Source organism: Grammomys surdaster, unplaced genomic scaffold (genome assembly GCF_004785775.1).
Source record: "Grammomys surdaster isolate TR1022 unplaced genomic scaffold, NIH_TR_1.0 186, whole genome shotgun sequence".
Classification (NCBI taxonomy): domain Eukaryota; kingdom Metazoa; phylum Chordata; class Mammalia; order Rodentia; family Muridae; genus Grammomys; species Grammomys surdaster.
This window is the reverse complement of record NW_021604631.1, coordinates 2,184,974-2,206,576: the sequence shown is the minus strand read 5'-3', so window position 1 is coordinate 2,206,576 and position 21,603 is coordinate 2,184,974. Positions and strand designations below refer to the sequence as shown.

The 21,603-nt window shown below is 36.5% G+C and overlaps 1 protein-coding gene across 7 annotated transcripts in view; it reads right to left on the bottom strand.

The window, feature by feature from the left end:
* Agbl3 (ATP/GTP binding protein like 3) overlaps window positions 1–21,603 on the bottom strand; it is a 67,591-nt gene that overhangs the window by 15,535 nt on the left and 30,453 nt on the right. For 2 of the 7 annotated variants that reach the window (XR_003711522.1, XR_003711521.1), the window contains 5 exons: window positions 20,553–20,679; window positions 19,284–19,384; window positions 18,944–19,056; window positions 5,983–6,040; window positions 388–459 (listed from right to left, as the gene is read on the bottom strand). Coding sequence is in view for 4 of the 7 variants with exons in the window: in XM_028768358.1 (XP_028624191.1) it covers window positions 388–459; window positions 5,983–6,040; window positions 8,943–9,023; window positions 10,660–10,726; window positions 18,944–19,056; window positions 19,284–19,384; window positions 20,553–20,679 (619 nt within the window). In the remaining 3 variants the exon portion in view is untranslated. Of the gene's footprint in view, window positions 1–387; window positions 460–5,982; window positions 6,041–6,532; window positions 6,618–8,942; window positions 9,024–10,659; window positions 10,727–13,491; window positions 13,602–18,943; window positions 19,057–19,283; window positions 19,385–20,552; window positions 20,680–21,603 lie in introns of those variants that run through there. The other 5 variants (XM_028768358.1, XM_028768359.1, XR_003711523.1 and 2 more) reach the window with 5 other exon arrangements.

Here is a 21,603-nt window from a genome sequence, read left to right as displayed (position 1 = left end):
GAGAGAGAGAGAGAGAGAGAGAGAGAGAGAGAGAGAGAGAGAGAGAGTGTGTGTGTGTGTAGAACTTAGATCTTACTGATTCATCTACTCAAGACAGCCAGCTTATTCGGGAGATCCCACTTCTGTCCTCAGAGCAATCATGTACACCTGAGCTCTATTTTTGGACATCTATCTCTAAAACTAGCTAGATATACCCCTTCATAAAAGAGAAAGTAGGCACGGAAAGTAATATATATTCAGTACCATAGGTATAATTTTATCTCCCTCTTTTATCTCTTTTTAACAGAGCATCTTATTCTTTAAAATAGAGCTTGATAAGATAAAGATGACTGTTATTACACATATTCAGATTATAGGTGATCACATTTCTGAGCCCTCTTTACTCACCCAAGCCTTGGTTAGGCAATGATCTTCTGAAACAGCGAGCTACAAAAACATCTGGTGCATTTGCCCTTGGATCTAGAGAAGATGGTAAAGGGGCATAACAAATGGAAAGGAATGGTTATTGACAGTTCAAAGTTTGTATCTCCTTTCAAAATGAAAAGTGTACATACTGTGTGAATTGTAGTTTAAACTCAATGAAATTAACATATGACACCTTCAAATATTATACATGTTTGTTGTACTTCAAGTATTTATACCTTTGGGACAAGAATTGCTTCTCTAGGAATTTATTAAAAAGAAACAAGTATATGTACGAATGGATAGATTTTTATGTTGTTTGCAATAAAGGAAAGTTAGAAAAAAGTTAAACAGTGGGCCTACCTATACAAATTAAGATTCTTTTTACAAAGTAAAATATTTTGCTACCATTGATTCACATGTAAAAATGTTTATAAAATACTCTAATTTAAATGAAAAAGAAACATGCAAAATAACACAATTATATTGTTTATTAACATGTGAAGTCTATGTACAGACAAAAAAATTTAAAAATATTACTTTTTTATATTTTTAAAAATCCTTGTGTGTTAGGTTGTGTGCATATGTATGTGGGCATGTACATGCCATAACGCATCTGTGGTGGACAGAGTTGCTAGCTGACTTGCAAGCTTATAGTCTCCTGTCTCCTTCTGTCTTCCCCTAGGTATGCTGTAATTACAGACATGTGTTCCTGCTTCTGATTCTCATGGTCGCATGGTTCTGACAATCAAGCATTCATGCTTGTGCAGCAAACACGCTATGCAATGAAGCTGTCTTCCCAGCCCTCTTTATGTTTACCTTTATTTCTAATTTCTGACATTTTAAACAAAAAAAGAATATAAGAAGGGTTTCTGAGTTCCTTGGTGATCAATATCAGAATGGCTAATTTAAAGTGAAATGAATCTTAATTATAATAGAGTGCTCCCTTGTTCTTGGTATGGATTTTATCTTTCTATGTTTAGTTTCCTATTTTCCTGTTTTACAGACTGAATGAATTTATGCACTAATGTATGTATACATTTTAATTATGTTACCTTAAATCCTTTTTGGGCACTAGGGGTGATATAAATGTATCATAAATTAGCACACATATACATATAATTAAATAATTATTTTTGGTAAGTTATCATATGATTGACATACATTGCATAAAGTATATATCTATATACTTATATTTATTATACATTTTATGATTTTTCTTAAGGGAACTTTCAGGGTAAGGTAATAGAAGTTAAATATCAGCAATGCTAGTTCAGATATCAGATAGCTCTTTACAGAAGCAGCAAATAAATGTTGCAGATTTAATTTCTTTCCAGAGATCATACTCTATTATGTTATGAAATAAGAGGAGAAGACAGTTTTAAAAACATTAAATTCCTATATTCTATTTGAGGATAACTTCCCAAAACTCTAAGATTGTGCCTCAAATATGTGGACCAATTAACTACTCTTGTCACTGCTCCCTGGAGACATGGCTCGCATTATGTCACCTGCAACACAGTGCTTGCTTATTTACTTTTCTTCACCTGTTAAAAGATGAGCTCTGGCCTGCCCTTCCATCCCCAAACCCCCAGCAGTGCCTGTCTCCCAGGAGCCCTGCTCTAGCTGGAAACACAGGTGAAACTACTGACCCAATCCTCATGCCTACTGGAACTCCACAGAGAGCAACAGACTTGGGCTCTGTCCTGCCCTGTTAGAGGCCCATCTCCCTCCCTCCACCTGCACACATGATAAATTGGGGCGTCTGTCCCCATTTCACCTCCACCACACAGCTCTGCTTGTCTCCCAGGAGGCCTGCCTGTTATAACCTGAGATACATAGCTCCACCTGCCTCCTGAGAGGCCTGCCACAATCCCGGGCACCCAGGCCAGCTAATACCAGAGACAACCAGATGGCTGAAGGCATGTGCAAGAACATAACTAACAGAAGCCAATGCAATATGGCATCACCAGAACCCAGCTCTCTTACTATAGCAAGCCCTGGATATCCTAGCATACCTGAACAGCAAGATTCTGACCTTAAATTCCATCTCATTATGATAGAGGTTTTTAAAGAGGATATAAATAAATAATTCCCTTAAAGAAATACAGGAAAACACAGTCAAACAGGTAAAAGCCCTTAAAGAGGAAACAAATAATCTCTTAAAGAAATACAGAAAAATATAATCAAATAGGTAAAGGAATTGAACAAAACGGTCCAAGACCTAAAAATGGTAATAGAAGCAATAAAGAAAGCACAAATGGAGGCAACCCTGGAGATGAAAAACCTAGGAAAGTGAACAGGGTCTCCACAGATGGAGAAACCAAGAAATTTGATGACAAAACTAAATTTAAACAATATCTGATTACTAATCCAGCTAATTACAGAGAATACTAGAAGGAAAACTCCAACACAAAGAGGGTAACTACACCCAAGAAAACACAAGAAATTAATCATGGAACAACAAACACAAAAGAAGAGAGTCACTCAAACATAGTATCACTTCCAACAACTAAATAGCAGGAGCTAACAATCACTGATCATTAATATCTCTCATCATCAATGGACTCAATTCACCAATAAAAAGTCACAGGCTAACAGACTGGATATGTAAAAGAGATCTATCATTCTGCTGCATATAAGAAACACACCTCAGCAACAAAGATAGATACTACATCAGAGTAAAGGGATGGAAAAAGGTTTTCCAAGCAAACAATCCCAAGAAACAAGCTGGAGTAGCCATTCTAATATCTAAAAAAAAAAAAAAAAATAGATTTTTAACCAAAAGTAATCAAAAGAGATGGGGAAGGATACTTTATATTCATCAAAGGAAACATCCATCAAGATAAAGTTTCAATTCTGAATATCTATGCCCCAAACGCAAGGGCACCCACATTAATAATACAAACTTTACTAAAGCTCAAAACACACATTGGACTCCACACAATAATACTGGGAGACTTCAACACCCTACTCTGACCAATGGACAAGTCATTGAAACAGAAACTAATCAAGATACAATGAAACTAACAGAAGATATGAACCAAATAGATTTAACCAAATGGATATCTATAAAACATTTCACCCCAAAACAAATGAATATATCTTATTCTTAGCATCTCACAGAATTTTATCCAAAATTGACCATATTATTAGACACAAAACAAGCCTCAACGGATACAAGAAGATTGAAATAACCCCTTGCATTCTATCAGATCACAACAGACCAAGGCTGGACTTCAAGAACAACAGAAACAAAAGATAGCCCAATACTCATGGGCTCTGAATAACTCTACTCAGTGATAACTTTGTCAGGGAAGAAATAAAGAAAGAAATTAAAGACTTTATAGAATTCAATGAAAATGAAGGCACACCATACCCAAACTTATGGGACCCAATGAAAGCAGTGTTAAGAGAGATCTCATATTAGAAACTTAACAGCACACCCAAAAGCTCTAGAAAAAAAGAGGCAAACACACCCCAAAACATTAGATGACAAATAGTCAAACTAAGGGCTGTAATCAACCAATTAGAAACAAAAAGAACAATAAAAATAATCAACAATACAAAGAGTTTATTCTTTGAGAAAATCAACAAGATAGACAAACCCTTAGTCAAACTAACTAAAAGACACAGAGATAGTATCCAAATTAACAAATCAAAAATGAAAAGGGGGATAAAAACTGAGAAAATTAAAAAAATCATCAGGTCTTACTTCAAAAGCCTATACTTGACAAACTGGAAAATCTAAACAAAATGGATGATTTTCTAGGAACAAAAGATACCATAAACCAAAGCTCAATCAAGATCAGGTAAATGATCTAAACAGTCCCATAACCCCTAATGAAATAGAAGCAGTCTGTTATTTGCTTAGTTAGAGATACACCAAGATATTTTATATTATTTGTGGCTATTGTGAAAAGTGTTGCTTCCCTATTTTCTTTCTCAGCCCATTTATCTTTTGTATAAAGTAGTGCTACTGATTCTTTTCTTTGACTTAATTTTATATCCAGCCACTTTGCTGAAGTTGTTTATCAGCAGTAAGAATCCTCTGGTAGAAATTTGGGGGTCACTTAAGTATAATATCATATCATCTGCAAATAGTAATACCTTGACTTCCCCTTTCCTAATTTGTACATATATAGCATGTAGTCACTGACAAATGGATATTAGCCAAAAAGTATAGAATACCCATGATACAACCCTTAGACCCAAAGAAGTTAAACAAAAAGGAAGGTCCAAGTGAGGATGCTTGAATCTCTTTTAGATGGGGGAACAAAATAGTCATGGAAGGCAGAGGGAAGGAGGAAGTGGGGATAGGGGAGCAGGATCAGGTATGGAGAGAGATGACAGAGTCCTACAGTCCCGGAGTATGAATGAAAATATACAGATGCTGGGGTGGGGCAGGGGAGCCTCTAGAAAGTTCCAGAGACCCAGAATAAGGGAGGCTCCTAGGACTCAATGCTGCTGACCTTAGCTGAAATGCCCAACAGAGAGAATATGGAACCTGAAGAGACTACCTCCAATAGCCAGACAGGAACTCCAGTGGAGAAATGGGGACACCAACCCACTGACAAAACTTGTGACCCAAAATTGCTCCTGTCTAAAGAAATACAGGGACAAAAATGGAGCAGAGACTGATGGAATGGTTGACCTGTAACAGGCCCAACCTGGGATCCATCACATTGGCAGGCACCAATTCCTCACACTCTGACGCTGTGTTGTGCTTGCAGATGGGATCCTGGCATGGCTGTTCTCTGAGAGCCTCTACCCAGCAGCTGACTGAGACAGATGCAGAGAGCCACAGGCAAGCATAAGGTCAGGGACTCCTATGGAAGAGTTAGGGCAAGGACTGAAGGAACTGAAAGAGATGGCAACCCCATAGGAAGACAACAGTGTCATCTGTGTGTCAACAGTGTCAACTAAGCTGGATCCATGGAAGCTCCCAGAGACTGAGCCACCAACCAAAGAGCATACACTAGTTGATCCAAGGTCCTAGCATATATACAGCAGAGGGCTGCTTTGTCTGGTCTAAGAGGGAGAGGATGGGCCTAATCCTGTAGAGAATTTATGCCCCAGGGTGGGGGACACCCACTCAGAGGTGAAAGGGGGTGGAATGGAGGGAAGAACTCAATGAGGGGTAACTGGGGAGGAGAGCAGCATTTGGGATGTAAATAAATAAAATAATTAATTAATAAAAAAGAGATACGCTCCTGAAAGGAAAAACTGGTATCATATATTTCTTTTTTAAAAATATATTTACTTTTTATCATCACTGTGTCATGTTTGCATACTTGATGCATACATATGAAGCAGTGCATGTTACTGAGTGTGTGGAAGTCAGAGGATAACTTTGTGTAATTGGTTTTCTCCTTCTACTTTCACCTGAGTCCCAGGGACCAAACTCAGGTTGCTAGGCACGTGTGCCAAGCACCTTTGTTTGCTGAGCCATCTTGGTGGCCCTTATATACATCTTTGTATCTTTGACACCAAGCACAATGGCAGCCTCATAGTTTTGGCATAAAATGAGTGTTGTTGAATAAACTAATCGTTTGTGAGAAGGCAAAAACGGAAGTTTACCTTTCCCATCAGAATTTGAATCTTCGTGTCTTTGGAGTAAATGTTCTTTGCCATAAACCTAATGGAACAGAGAATCAGAAAGAAAACACATGATATATTATAAACATGATACTGGGGTATGTTTCTTATATGATTATGATATGATAGATTTTAAACAAATATTTCTTATTTTTATAGATTTAAAATGGGCAAATTGTCTCATAAATCCTAACTTCTAGTGTTCTTAATAAGACTAATCTCTTGCAACAATAAATATCAGGAAAAAGCCAATATTTTTTTCATTACTAAAGAGGTTTTTTTCCTTACACAGAACTCATGTATCATGACAAAGAGAAAAAAATGTTAAATTAGAATTACTTAAATTAGAAGCTGAGAGTATGAAACAAATGAACACACACACACACACACACACACACACACACACACATTTGTATGAAAAATCTACCAACAAATTTCAGAACTGTGTTTATATATAAAAGATACTATTATAAAAAGAATATTTTCTTGAGCTTTATAAAGATCTCTAAAACAATGAAAACCATAGACATACCATTTTTTTCTTTTGAGGAAGAAATGTAAATCTGGCCTGGCCTAAGAGATACACACTGGACTTTTGATTGTGAACCTTGAATAATCTACAAGTCGACAAAAACATTTTTGACATTTTCAAGCTTTTAGGGTTTTTTTTTTTGGCCTAACATTATAAAGACTTTTCTAAAAGAAAAGATAAGAGGAAAGGAAAAATACTGAAAAGCATTTTGACAGCATGCAGTGCATATAATTCAGTAACTATATTATAAAATAGAATTAATGCTAGCATCTATGATTCTAGAGCTCCAAATGTAGCCTGGGCAACAGAATGAAACCTCCCAACAAAACAAGACAGATAATGTAAAACAACACACAGTAGAACACAATATACAAAATAGTTAAAACACAAAATCCATTTCTTTGCATATTTAATTGATGACAGATATTGACACTTCTAGAGAAATTTTAGCCCAGAAACATGGCTACTCTGGTAAGAGATCATCACATCTAAAGACCTAGATCTGGCTGGAATATAGACACACTATACACTTTTAATCCCTCTGGTTGGAATCCTTTAGTACACACCTTTAATCCCAACCAATGTTGTCTAATTGAGGGGCAGATAAAGTGTCAAATCAGAAAAAGATTTGACAGAATGAGTCAGAGATAGGGCACACCCAAATCTCAGGAGAAGACAGGAAAGAGAAGCGCTGGGAGAGAGAGTCAGTGGGCTGGGGGTCAGTGCAGTGGAGTTGAGTTCATTCGTGAGTTCATGCAGTTCAGTGCTGGTCAGCTGAGGCAGTTGAAGCCAGAGAATTAGGAGATAGAAGGTTAGAACAAATTGCCAGAGTTAGTTTGAGGCCAAGGAGAGCAATTCAGTGAGAATCTGAGAGAAGCCAGATTGAATCAGTCACCTTGGAGAGGAGTAAGCCAGAACAGCTGAGATGAACCAGCTAACAAGGGTTCAGAAAGAACTAGAGAGGGTGAGTTTATTCGTCACTAAGCCTCTGAGACAATTACATCAAGCAAATAAATGTTACTTTTACAGACACTATGGAAATGAAGAAAAGGTAAAAATAAAAACTTGATTATGAGGTTGAAGAGAGGGCTCGGTGGTTAAGAGTGCATGCAGGGACGATGGGGGTTTTCTCTGACTACATGGAGTTGTCCAACTCCACTAATTTTTGGCTGATTGCCCTAATGTCTTCAACCCTGCCCAGGGTCACAGTTTGCTCTACAGCTGAATTTTTAGGAAACCTCCTTTGAATGGGTAGGTCTAGAAGTTGTGTATGAGGTCTGTTCTGAGATCAGGGCTCCTCCCAGATGTCTCCCCAGTTCTCCTACAAAGTAGCTAGGATACAGTTAAGCATGTGTTTCTAATCAACCTACCAATCTCTGCCCAATTTCTTTTTTACCATATTTGCACAGGTTTTAAGAATTTCATAAGCTTTAACTTTCTATATTCTCTGTTGCAAATTAAGTAAATTTCTTGGGAAGAGATTAGGATGTTATCTGTTGTATTGCTTGGTTCTCTCTCAAGGCAAAAAGATCCAGTTCTTAGTTCTGGATCTGGGGCTGGAGACAGTGACACTCTTCTAACAGAAGCCTGGCTACAGTAGCCCTTGGTCTTCAAGTGCCTCTCCCTTACCTAAACTGATATGGTACAAGCCAACTCAAGAATGATCAGGGCCCAGGCGTTGAGTGGTGTAGCACCTAAAATAAAACCTCTAGCCAAAGACTAGGGTTTGAGTAGCAGGATTCTTTGTCCTTTTCTCTGCACTCACCTTGAACTTAGCCTCAACAGCTGGTTTGTTGGAGGCAAGAATTCTCATGCCTTGTTCCTCCTAGGAAGATATCTCTGGGAGCTGTGGGAGAGGTGTCACCTATTTTCTTGGCAGCAGTGTTCTGCAGTAGTATTTCTGTCTTACAGATCGAGGAGTGGGACAAGGAGAGTTTGGATTCACAGGCTTGCTATTTACAATGAATCTGAGGATTTTTTGAATAGATTATTTTTCATCTCCTATGTCCCTTTAGACTGTCAATGCTTGCTCTTCATTCTTTGTTAAGCAGTATGTCTAGTTTGCTGCACACTTTGGTGCCAATTGGTTCATCTCTCAGCGTCATTTACTTTCATTCCTTCATATACTTTTAGGTTTTCTTGTTTTATTTTCAAATTTGTTTTTAATATAATGGATGCGTTTTGTAAGCATTCTCAAATAATTTTAAAAGAGTAAATATAAATGAAATTCAACATGGCATCTTAATAAGGCCTGCCTCTCACCTATCAAAGGTCTTTTGATTTTTGTAAACACCAAATAATATGATCAAAGTTCTATTCATTTTTTTCTGAGGAAAAGTGAGAACATATGACTCGCCACTCTTGTATTCATATTTTAAATATTCCTAATATTACATTAATCAAGATTTACCTCATGTATGCTATTCTGCCGGTTTGCTAGAATGGCATTTCTTTCCCTCTTTGTTTTCAGATACTTTTTCTTGTTTCTTGCCTAGTAAAAGAGTATTTTAAAATTAGTATTTAATGAACATATCAAAGACAATATAAATAGAGTCATTCCAGACTCACTTCCTAGGAATTGGAATATGTCCCATTCTTTCCCACACACCACAACTGTGCACACTAGATGTAAGCAAAGCAAACACAAGATTCTATGAAAAAGCAATTGGGGTTTTAGAATTGTTTCCTATCCCCAGGAGCAGAGATTACTCCATATCTGCACAATAAAAAATTTGCGGTTCTTACATAGCATGTCTAGAGCTTTGGTTTTGATCCCCAGCACACATGCAAGCAAACTCAGAATTATTTTGGTCTTATGACTGTTAATGTACTCCCCATTCTTCATTTTTAATGGTAAGTCTATTATAATTTCTGTTCCATTATTGTAGGTGTATGCTAAAAACTTGCCTTATTTTACAGGTTCTGGTCCAGGCTTGGTGAAGGTCCTGATGAGGGGGGGGACCAATAACCATGCCTGAACAAGACTCTGGGTATTTTGGAAAGGGGAGAAGTACTAATAAACTTACCATTTGTTTATGGGAGTTAGTAACTGTGGCCTAGAGGTGAACTGTGGAATGCTAAACCACTGCTTCTAAATGTTTTGTCCTCTATAATAGGGTTATGCATCACTAGTCTTTGCTATGAAACTCTGTTGAACCTCTCATGAAAAATGGAATATCTCTCCATTCTGTTGATACTGAGCATGCCTGGCTATGTGACTTACTGTGGCTAGTGAAATGTTAATGCATATGGTATATGATCTGGTTGTAATAAGATACATGGTTGCTGGAGGAAGCGTGGCTGTCAATGGGCTGATATTGTACAACTATCCTTTTCATACTAGGGGCTTTCGTCATGGGATTTTTACACTGGATGCTCTCTGGTTTAAGGGAATGAAAATGTATTATTTAACAGAACTAAATCTGAAGTCTGAAAACAACACCATAGACCCCATCATTCCTATCAAAGTCTAGTGGCATCAATTTTCAGATCCCAAGAATGAGAAAATAAAAGCTTACTGTAAATTGCTAGTGTTTTGCAGTTGTCTGTCACCCAATGAAAAGCTTATTCCCTCACTTTAAGTGTCATCTCTTTCTTTAGTAAGCTCATACAAACTGCAATCTCATAGACACTCTGTAATTGCTTCCTTAGGCATCTACCCTCATCTACAGAGTCATATCTTTACCTATTTGTGTCACTCTCCAAACTAGGATATAAGAAGACACAGGGAAAGGTTTTTGACTCTATTTTCACTGCTCTGTTCCTAGCACCCAGGCAGTGTGCCTAGTACACAGCATGAGTACAATAGTAAGAATAAATGTGTAATTAAATAGATGAGTATTGGGTTAATAACAAGTGATGTAAGTTAGGTCACCATATCTGACATTAACCAGTGATGTGACATTTTAAAATTAACTTCACTCCCTTGGATATTAATGTTTTTATCTATGAAATAAAAGGGTTGGAATAAAAATTCTGTGATTTAAAGATAATGAACAAAATAAAAAAACCCAATTATTACTATACAGTAATGATAAAAGCACAAACCTTCTTCTTCTTGGTTGTTAGTAACAATATCAGTGTACCTGCTTAACATATCCACACTGAGGCTAAACTTTTAATCATACCTGAGAGGTCACCTTGAGAAGATAAGTCTGAGTGTCATTGGACTCTGAGCTGTCAGAGCCTCGACTACTAAAACAAGAAAACAATAACAATTACAGTTTTCAGAATTTAAAATTTCTATGTCACTTTTACTTTATCATCTTATTTGAATGGACAGTTCTAATTATAGAGAGAATGTTATTTACAAAAGAGAATGATATTTACAAAAGTTCTTTATTATTTGGTGGTCTCATATAACTTAGAAATGGTATTTTTATTTTCTGAATGTATAGAAAGTATACATGTTTGGGGATGTATTGCTGGCACGTAAGCACCATGGAAGAAGGATTGCTTTTTCTGTCTGGCTCATTATCACGTTACCTGGTGCATTGAGAGACTAAGTGTTCTTTGTTACTAAGGAAACACGTACGTGATGGACCTGTGCAGTTCTCCAACTCCTATGCTTACCATTGGCTCTGAACATTAATTTTATGTCACTATATTTCTATTTTACCTAAAGATCATTTAAGGGCCATCCAAAGCATAGAACCTCAAGAAAAAAAAAGAGGTCAAACACAAATCTATTTCTAAGTATAATTGCTTAGTACAGTGGTGGCAAAATTTATTTACTTGAGTGATAAGTCATGGAAGAAAATATTTCTGGGTTGTATCTTTGATATGTTATTGTTAATGAATAGATTTTACTTTTTAAGAATAGTTTTAGGTTTACAGAAATGGGTATAGATATTTCACAGTTCCCTCCTGCACAACTTCCTTTATTAGCTTCTTATGCTACATGGGAATTTGTTACAATTGATAGCAAATTTATTGTTTAGAAGTTGACTTAACAAATTCTGTAAGTTTTGACAACTTTATAAAGACATGTATCTTTCACCACTACAGCATCAAACAGTTTCACTGCCTCAAAAATCCTGTTTGATTATCCATGATTCTGTCTCCAGAGAACCCCTGGCAACCTCTGACCCTTCCTTTTTCCCGCTAGTTTTGTCTTGTCTATCATGTCACATAGTCGTATCAGAGAGTACATAGCTTTTTCAGATGTTTTTCATTTCCCAGGATTGTTACCAGTCCTGAGGCAGACACTTCAGTGGCAAATTCCTATATTGATATACCACTAGAGTGTCATTTACTTTATCTAAGTCTTTTGAACAAACTTAGATAAGCTTAGAGGCATTTCAGTCCACTATCTTTTTGATGAATCTGAACACGTTTGCCACCTTTAGGATGCAAATTGAGCATGTCCCAAAGTGTTCTTGTCTGCCATTCTTCCCTTTTCATATCTGCTACATGACCCTGGGCCACGAATGCCCCAATGTGTTTGTTATTATTCTTTTGTGAAGCATAACTTTAATCTGAGCATGGTCAAGAATCTACTCCTTAACTGAGTATGCTCAGGGAGATGTCCATCCTTATAGTTCTTTCTTATATTAATATTTATAGGCTTTCTAGGTAAAATTCCCACACTGCCTTTGAGGAAGGCACTGCTTTTGGCTCTCTTTACCTGCTAGAGGTAGCAAATCTTTCTCAGTTATTATTTCTTGGCCACGGTTTGTTTTGACTTTGTTCTCATCAAGATGAAACTCATTTGATGTGGTTGCAATATGGACTTAAGTTTCTGTTCTGTAATATCTTCATGGTTTGACAACTCACTTATTTTTTAATCATTGGATAATATTGCATTATATGGACACACTTTTAAAAAAGTCAATTATCTCTTGGAAGACATCTGGTTGCTTTCAGTTTGGGTAATTATAAATAAAGCTATTATGAATACTCTGTGGACTTTTTTTTCAGTTTGTTTGGCTTAAAACCCAAGAACCAAGGATGAGTTGGTGTGTAGTAGTTGCATGACTCAGTCACACAATTGTGTTGACCTGTCTAAGGGTAGAGAATCCACAGGGGCAATTCTAATGTGGCTGCATTTTCTACATGGTTGAGATGGTACACCTCCTGTTGTAGTGGGAGTTATGCTATCAAGGCTGAGACATCTGAGAGGGGAGAAATCCCAGTGACCAATTTCTTCTAAATAGTATGGAGTGACATATCTTCTTGATGAATGGCATCTTTCACACAAGTATGAGGATATTCCCAAATACTAATGGACTAGAAATTATAGTGCAGCCTTGAAAGTAGCATGTAGTAGACAGTAGGAGGGTGGTAATTGCAGGTGGTGGGAGAAAGAGGAGATGGTAAATCATTTATGAATTTGGTACCAAGCAGACCTAAAGCCTAAATTCTAGGAGGGAGAGTGAGTGCTGTGCTTTCATGGACTTCATCTTTACAAAGCAAGGTGTATAAAGGGCAAAGGACAAACAAGGAAAATATTTCATACATCTCATTGGTTGGAACAGAAATTGGGATGAATGGGTTCCAGAAAGCAGAGCTCTTAAATACATGGACACAAATTTACAGAAACAGAGAACTTTAAAGGCTAATTGGTCAGGAGCAAGGCAATCAGAGGGCAAGAGGAGTCGGGCTGGCTGCTCCTGGTAAGAAGACATCTGGCCTGCAATGGAAAAATGACGTGACATCAAAAAGGCACAGGCAGAAAACTCCAGGAAATGGAGATGGTGACAAGACACCTCAGCCTCCTGGGAAGAAGAGGGCCCAAGTAGGGCCCTCTGTTGGAAATGAAGACAAATTTATGGACAGGGTTGAAGTTAAAGATTCCTGAAAGCTGACACCATGGCTGTGGGTGATTGGGGCTTGATCACCAGGCAAACAATCTCAGTAAATGTGACGCTCCATGCACCTGGGACAGGGGTGCATCAGGGCGATCTGTGAGAATTTCAGCATACTGCAGTCTCTCAGGTTTTCATGATTTCCTCAAGTACCTGGCGAAGAATTCTGCAACTGTGTTCAGTGCCAGTGATTACGAAGTGGTTCCTCCTGAGAGTCATCGGAAAGCCGTGTGAGGGGCGTGCTCTCACTCATGTTTGGATCTCTGTAAGCAGAGTTTGGTTCTTAGTCCTTCTGTACATGATGTACTTTGAAGATGTTAGTGTACAACAGAATTGGTGTTTGTTTTCTGTTTGATTTTAAACAGAAAATAAGGGGCACTCCTTTTTTTCTATTTCTATTTCTCTTTCTTTTTTCTTTCACTTCAAAGTTTCTACCGGTGTATTTGATAATGGACAACAGATGTGGTATATGCAGTGGTCCTCAGCCTTCCTAATGCGGTTAGTTCCTCATGTTGTGGTGACTCCCAATCTTAAAATTATTTTTTTGCTTTGTGATATTCAGGATATCTGTGACCCCCGAAGGAGTCATGGCCCATACAAGTTGAGAAACAGTGCTGTAGAGTTTTATTGCCTAGATGACACAGCTCCATTTTCATGCTGGTAATGTTCCTTTGACACTATGCATGTTTATAATATGTGTTACTGCTCAATGACAAAATGCTGGTCCCTAGTGCCTAAGGTTCACTTTAGCATGTGCAGTTGTACACTCAGTCATTTGTGCTTTTTTGTTACTAGTGCTTAAAGAGCTCATTCTTTGCAAGTTAGCCATGTTGTTCCTCAGGCATTTTATCTTTGCTCAATTGTTGCAGAATGGTGGGGGTTGTGGTTTTTGTATTTCTATCTAATGTGCGTTTTAATATGTTAGATGCAATGCATTGTGTAGTTACAGTTTTATAGAAAAGTCACTACTGTAGGAGTTGTTTTCAGATCTACAGTAATTTTTTCTTTTAATTTCAAAAATAAGGAAAATATTATGTATGGGACAGGATTGTAAAGAGGATGTGATATCAGTGGTGTGTGGCCTTTGCTGTGAATGATAAGCCATGTGACTATGACTGATATGTACGTCCATAAAGAATTTGCCCAACTAAGGGAGAAATTTTAAAGTAAAAAACACATGGGTGTTATTTTTCATGTGAGTCATGATTTTTCAGGATAAATGGAAAATAGGAGAGAATAAGATGAAGTGATAGAAGACAGAGCTACCTTTAACATAGAAGGGAACGGCATGAAAATGAAGGCCTTAATAATGGCCTTCATAGGAAACATTACAATGTTTAGCAAATATTCTGCATCTGAATGCTATTTCTGCCAATCAAATATGATGAACTTGTTCACTTGTCTTTTAACTATTTGTGATCATGTATGTTGGTTACTGATGTGGAGGGAGATATCATGTTTTCAGTGTGAAGTGGTTACAGTGGAGACTCACAAAAGGCTAGGTTGCTGGGAGTGACTGTCGCTGTGGAATAGTGACTCCACGCTATACCATTCCATTTAAGGCTCAGGAAACAGCACAGAAGAGAGGATAGAAAGAATAAGAGCCAGAGCAAACAATAGAGTGTTTAAAGCTATTTCCTCTGAATTAAAACATTTCTCCTGGAAGGAGATTTATCGGACTCAGGAAGCTAAGAGATTTTTCAAGGCCCATGGAGGGCATGAAACTTACAAGGCTCAGGAAACTCAGAGAGTTACAAAAGTCACAAAACCCCTACTTCAGATTAGCAGGCTTTCTGGGAAGGAGCAGGATTCCTTTGGTAGAGGCATCAGTAGAGCTGATCAGGGGCTACTATGGATGCAACTTTTGTGAGTTGACACCCATACTGTGAAGGGCCTTTGATGCTGCAGCAGCCTTTGAGGCATTTATAATTCTGTTAGTAATTCCAGTAAGTGTTCACAGGCTCACCAGCTAAATTCAAGTCAAATATTCCTTGGTCTGTCTTGGCGCCCTCTCTAGGATGAATAGAATTTTATTCACATCTCCCCAGGAAGAGTTACACAAAATAACCCCACCCAAAAGAGAGGCCCTATATTCCCACATTTTTACTATCATTTAGTATTGCCAGTGTTTTGGATTTTAAGAAACTCTAAAAATGTTTGTTGTGGTGTTTCATTGTTTTAATTTGCAATTTCCTAATGATGAATATTAAATTTTCATTGTTTTTTTTCCCTTTATTAGTTTTAAAACTTATCCTTTTGTTGTTTTAGCTCTCAAAACATGAATAACTATATATTTTATATTAATCCATATAAAAGATATTATCTACCTATATAAAACTTTTGTGTGCTTTGCTTTTTATTACAGACTATCAGTGTATACAGATTTTCCTTATTTCTGCATAATATTCCACAGTCTCAGCATCTATCATTGTTGATGGGCTATTTGTAAACGACCTACATTTTTAACAGCAATTCTAAACCAGCATAAGAGAAGTAGGATCAAGTATTTTAATGTACAAAGAAATCTTCTATTTTCTAGCATCACAAAACTCTATACAAATAGAGTATGCTGTCTAGAATGGCTCTTGTTTTTTGAGGCAGAGTATCAGTATGTTGTTTAGCCTGGCCTGAAATTTACAATCCTTCTGCTTTGTCTCTCAAGTCCTGAAATTGTAGGCATGTATGTACCATCATACCTAACTAGAACTACTTTTTAAACATCTTGGCTCTCTTTTCGAAATTGAGAAAGTACTTTGTTTTCCTATCTCCAATATACTTATCAAGAAGATCTGTAAAATGTGGAATTATCTGGTTGGTATCTTTCCTTTTGGAAACTGTATAATATCTAGTACACAATGAAGAAGCTTCACTCTTGAAATGTAGTAATACTCTATGTCCTACTAATGCATATCTGTCTTTTAAAAAGAGGAACATGAAAACTACCACATGCTTTTACTTGAGAATTGAAAAGGATTTGGAACAAAGCTTCCAAGTATTTGGGGAACTTAGTCTGTAGAAGGCATAGTTGTAGTTTGTGATTAAGAAAGCAAGAGCACACTAGTAGCAATAGGTGAAAATATGTGAAGAAAATAAACTGTAACAATAAGAACTAACAGAAGAATTAGTGGAGAACACTTAGCATTTGTGACTGACAGAACTGGACAAAAATTGTATCACCATTCACACATGGTTCTTAAGCCATGAGAAAGATTCCATTAGATTATCTGAAACCTAATGGTTACTGCATAACTTAATAATAGAAAATAGATATAAAATAGCACTAATTTATGCACTGTCATTCACTTTTAGAAGAATATATATTAAACAGAAAAGGTATTCTCATAAAGCAATTAGAATTCTCATCATAGACTTCTCTCTTGCTCATGTCATAAAATTTAGGTTGGTTTTTCAAGACATGGCTGTATTAATTATTATTAAAAATTGTTGATATTTTTATTTGAAACATCAAGACAGTATTAGACAATAGTTAACTTTCTGCCTAACTGTGGCATCTTTCTATATAACTTTAGGAATTTTTCACACAAATGAGCCACTCAAGGTCTACAATGAGTTACCCTCAGCCTACCTAATTATATTATGTTTTACTTTCTTAATAATCTCTTGTCCTTCTCTCTCTACAAGAAGAATAATGAGCAAGGGCCAGGGCAAAGAAAAAGGCAAACTTTTCAAAGTCATAGTCCCAGGAACTTAACTGTACCCTACTTGTTATAGTTCTTTCATCTCCCAATAGCCCCAAGTTTTTAATCCATCAATAGAATGAACTGTTACATCCCTCGTGACCTAATCCTCTTCAAATGTCCCATCAGTTACACTTACAGGTAGATATCTCTCAAGAAAATAAATCTAACAATCAGCATTAATCTCACAATAGTCAACTGATATACAACCAAGGTATAAAGGGTACACAATAGGGAAAGGATAACCTTTTCAGCAGATGGTTCCGGGACATTGTGTATCTACATTCACAAGAATGAAATTGGACATACATTTATAATGCAAATACAAAACTCAAAGTGATGTAGTACTGCTATTAAATTATATGGAGATTCTTTAGAAAATGAAAATATAGTACGAGTAGGTGACCTGATAATAAATCTGGGTAATATGAATGATATACCATTACTGGGCATCAATCCAAGAACCCAAATCTAGAGCTGACAAGATACTAGTACTAACATGTTTTATACAACATTTTTCAAAACAGTACACAATCTATATTAAGTAGCTAAAATTGTCTAATTCATAGCATTATAAAATAGTGGTTAAGAGCAGAAGCAAAAGAAATGCAAGTTATTAGTTAATAGACATGAAGGTCAGTTAAGGAATAATTTCTAGAATTCTATAGTACAATATTGTACTGTAGAATAATCATCAACAATGATACATTGTCAACTTAAATTTTCATTTAGGGTAGATCTCCTTTAAGAGTTCTTAACATGTGAAATTTAATTGTAAAAGTGTTAAAGGGAACAAATAAACCCAACCCAAAACAAACCCTAAACAGCTCTGAGTGAAGAAGCCCCTTCTGCATGACTTGAGTGCTTCACCATATGGTCCTGGGCAATATGACTCTTGGGATTTTATTTGTGAAACCTATAACACTATACTGGGCTTGCTATAAAGGGCACACATAGTAAAATAATACAGCAAACTGTACTTTTACATTGACAATCATATTGCTTGATTTTTTACGAAATAGAGATGAAAACATATCACAGAAGAACCTGCAGAATGATACTTATAGAAGTTTTATTTATGATGCTGACACTTGGCAGCAACTAAAATATTCTTCAGTTGAGTGGGTAATTCTGGTATATTCAGACAATTCTTACTATTTAGAGCTAAAAAAAAAATAAATGTGCCATTATGCCATGAAAGGACAGAGGAATTTTGTAGGCATGCAAGTAAGGGATAGAAGGCAGTTTGAAAAGTTTATATGCTATACAATTCAAGCCAGATGACACCCTGGAAAAGAGAAAACTAAGTTGACAATGATAGAGAGCTGTGGTTGCCAGTTGTCAAGGGGGAAAGAATAAATGGAGGCATGAGCCCATACAGTGAAGATACTCTGCTTTATACTATTATGGTAGGATACATGTCATTATAAATTTGTCCAAATCCACAGCATGTGAAACTACTTTCTTACTGGAGTATCTGCTAATGTGAACTATGGACACTGCGTGACAACTGGGTGTTAATAAAATTCACTGAAATATATATCATCCTGGGAGGTTGATAACAGGAGGAGAGGCTCTGGATGTATAGGAATGAGGGATATATATGCTAAACCTCTCTAATGTCTACTTGGTTTTGCTGTAGATATAAAATGCTCTAAATGAGAAATAGAGACAATGCAAAACAATTTGGTGTGTCTTTCACATATAGTAAACACATGACACATGACAGTGCTCATATTGAATAAATCAAATGAAGCCTTGATATATTAGACCAAAATAATGCACTTGTGAAAACTTTCCCTAATATGAGTCAGAGTTTTCTGTGTGGAACTGACAGGAATATCCAAGTAGTATAACAAAAACTCAGTAAAACAATGTAACAAATTATGTCAATGTTCTTGACTTACCTAGACTCTACATCCAAAGAAATTTCTACTAGAGAAGTATCTGAATCATCAAAGGCTCTTTCCAAGTTCATATGTTTTTCCATTTCTTCTAATTCTCTCAGGCACTGATAATACTAAGAAAAAATTACAAATGAGTTCATTATAAGAATTGCATTACTTTCTAATTAAACTAACTGAATGTTTAGATGTATCAACAATAATAGTCACAGGGTGATTACAACTTACATCCAAACCTATAAAACCATTAGGATATTAAAAGGGAAAACCCACTGTAGGACAGCAGACAGACCATTCATGTGACAGCCTGAATCTAATACTTATCCAAATTGAGTTGACTTACTTTGCTCCTGTCAGGATCACAGTAGTCCAGTAGAGAATCACAAAAATGGTATCCCATTGACTCTAAGTCTTTCGTGCTGAAATGAGTGCCTCGTTTATTGCCTAAAGCATCAAAAAATTGATTCACCTTGGAGAATGAGTTACTAATTTTTCTTTTTACGGTAAGTCTAAATTGTGAGACACTATAAATAAAACATGGATATGATTCCACATTCTGTCCTTTCAATTTTCTACTCTGGAGTATGTCATTTAATAGCTTAATGCTTTTGCTCATTTCTTTCTGGGACAAAACTTATTCAAAGGTGTGTGTTGTGAGGCAGAAGAAAAGTCAGTAAGACAGATTTAGTTATGGTTACCAATTATTAACGGTGATGATAACTACTCTGACAAAAATTCCATGAGAATATTTTTCGTTATTATGGTTACACATGCCTTTAATTCCATTGACTCAGAAGACAGGGGGAAACTCAGAAGACATTTTTGAATTTGAGGTAAGTTTAGTCTACATAGTGAGTTCCAGGACAGTCAGGGAGTCTATGTCTCAAAACAGAAACAAAGAACAAATCAAAACCTTGGTAGAAATTACATATGTGAGTTTCCAGCATTTTCCTTTTTCAAAATGGAAACCATTCTTTTATGTAGCCTAAGCTGGCCATGAACTCAAGATCTGCCTGCTATTGTCTCTTGAGTGCTGAAATTATAGGTAGGTATCACCATATAACCTAGATTTTGAAACATTTTCTAAGAGTGTTAAAATCATTACAAAACAGAATATTCTAACGTCACTAGTACATGCTAACTAAGTATGATAAAGACAGTTCTTATGAAAGAGCACAGAGCAGGAGCTAAAGGCTTCCTTTCAAATATAAATTGAACATAACCAATGAGTGAATGAACCAACCAACCAAAGAAATAAATAAAGCAAAATACCCACTCTAGTTTTGCTTTGCATTCAACAAATCAAATAAAAACATTCAAAGTGTATTGCTTTTTTTCTGACATCATTAGGAATTCCCATTTTTAAAAATCCGTAAGAATTATCTTAAAAAACAACAACTATTTGTTGTGCATCCCAGAACATTCTTTGATAAACAAAGGGACATGATGACATGAGATACCACACAAGAGAAGTTTATTCATCTTGCTTATAGGACTGATCAAATGTAAGTGTGCAAGTATATGCTCACGACTGAACTGTCCGCAGCATTCATCTTATGGCAAAGCCTAGCTTTGATATACTGTTCTGGAAGAGGTCATCAAGGACATTTACCCAGAGTAGATCCGCAGAAGGTGGCCTCCAGTGTGAAGCTGTTCCTGATACCCATCTTCCACATCACAACCCTTCCTGTCCCCTCTTTGCTCTTCTGAACGTTAAACTTGCAAGCTGAGAAGGAAAACTGAGAAGCAGTGATTAAAAAATGACACGTGTACTTTTTGGGAAGGGTGTAAGAAGGAACAAGCAGGCAGCCTCTTTTCCTTCATTATTGTTACATGCACATACCAGGGTCAGCTTCTTTTTCTTGGATTTTATTGTTACATACAGATATACATATGAAAAAATATAGGGGGGAAGGGGTTCAAGGGAGAGTAGCTGGGAGTGGCTGGAGGGAAAAAGGGGATAAAGTGATAGAAGTCTATTCCAATTAATGTGGACAAAAAAGAACAAAAAATGAAATGGCATCTCTGCAAAAACTGGAACTCTCAAAGCTGAAGGTTTATTTCCTGATCAATAAAAATAGCTATTTTTATTTTATTGTTTGAGACAGGATTTCCTGTAGCCTTGGTTGGCCTCCAAGTCTCTATGTGGTTTAGACTCTACTTCCAAGCTGGGAAATAACTCATTTTAAGGATGATGTATTTATATTTCAAGAAATAGAAATTGTAACCCCACTAATAGATATACCTTTATCATCATAGAGCATGTCCAAAATAAGCTTATTAAGCTTTGCTAGGATTAATTCAGGATGTTATACTTTTAGGAACATTTCTTGTTTTGTTGCTTGCTTGCTCTTTTTTTTTTTTTTTTGAGACAGTGTCTTGTACAGCCCACAATAGCCTCATACTCACGGCAATCATCCCTGGTGAGATTACAGATGTGTGCCACTGCACACAGAATCTTGTAATTTTAGTATGTTCTAGAGATTCTGCATGTTTCAGAATGAAGATTCATACGGTAGATTTCCAGAAATAGAATGAGGAGTCTTTGCTTTCATATAAAAGACCTTGTGGAGATGTCTTGAAATACTGTTTATAAAGAGATCAATGTTGTTTTGGTTTCTTTTACTAAGACAAGTGCCTACCAAGAGATTGAGGGATTTATT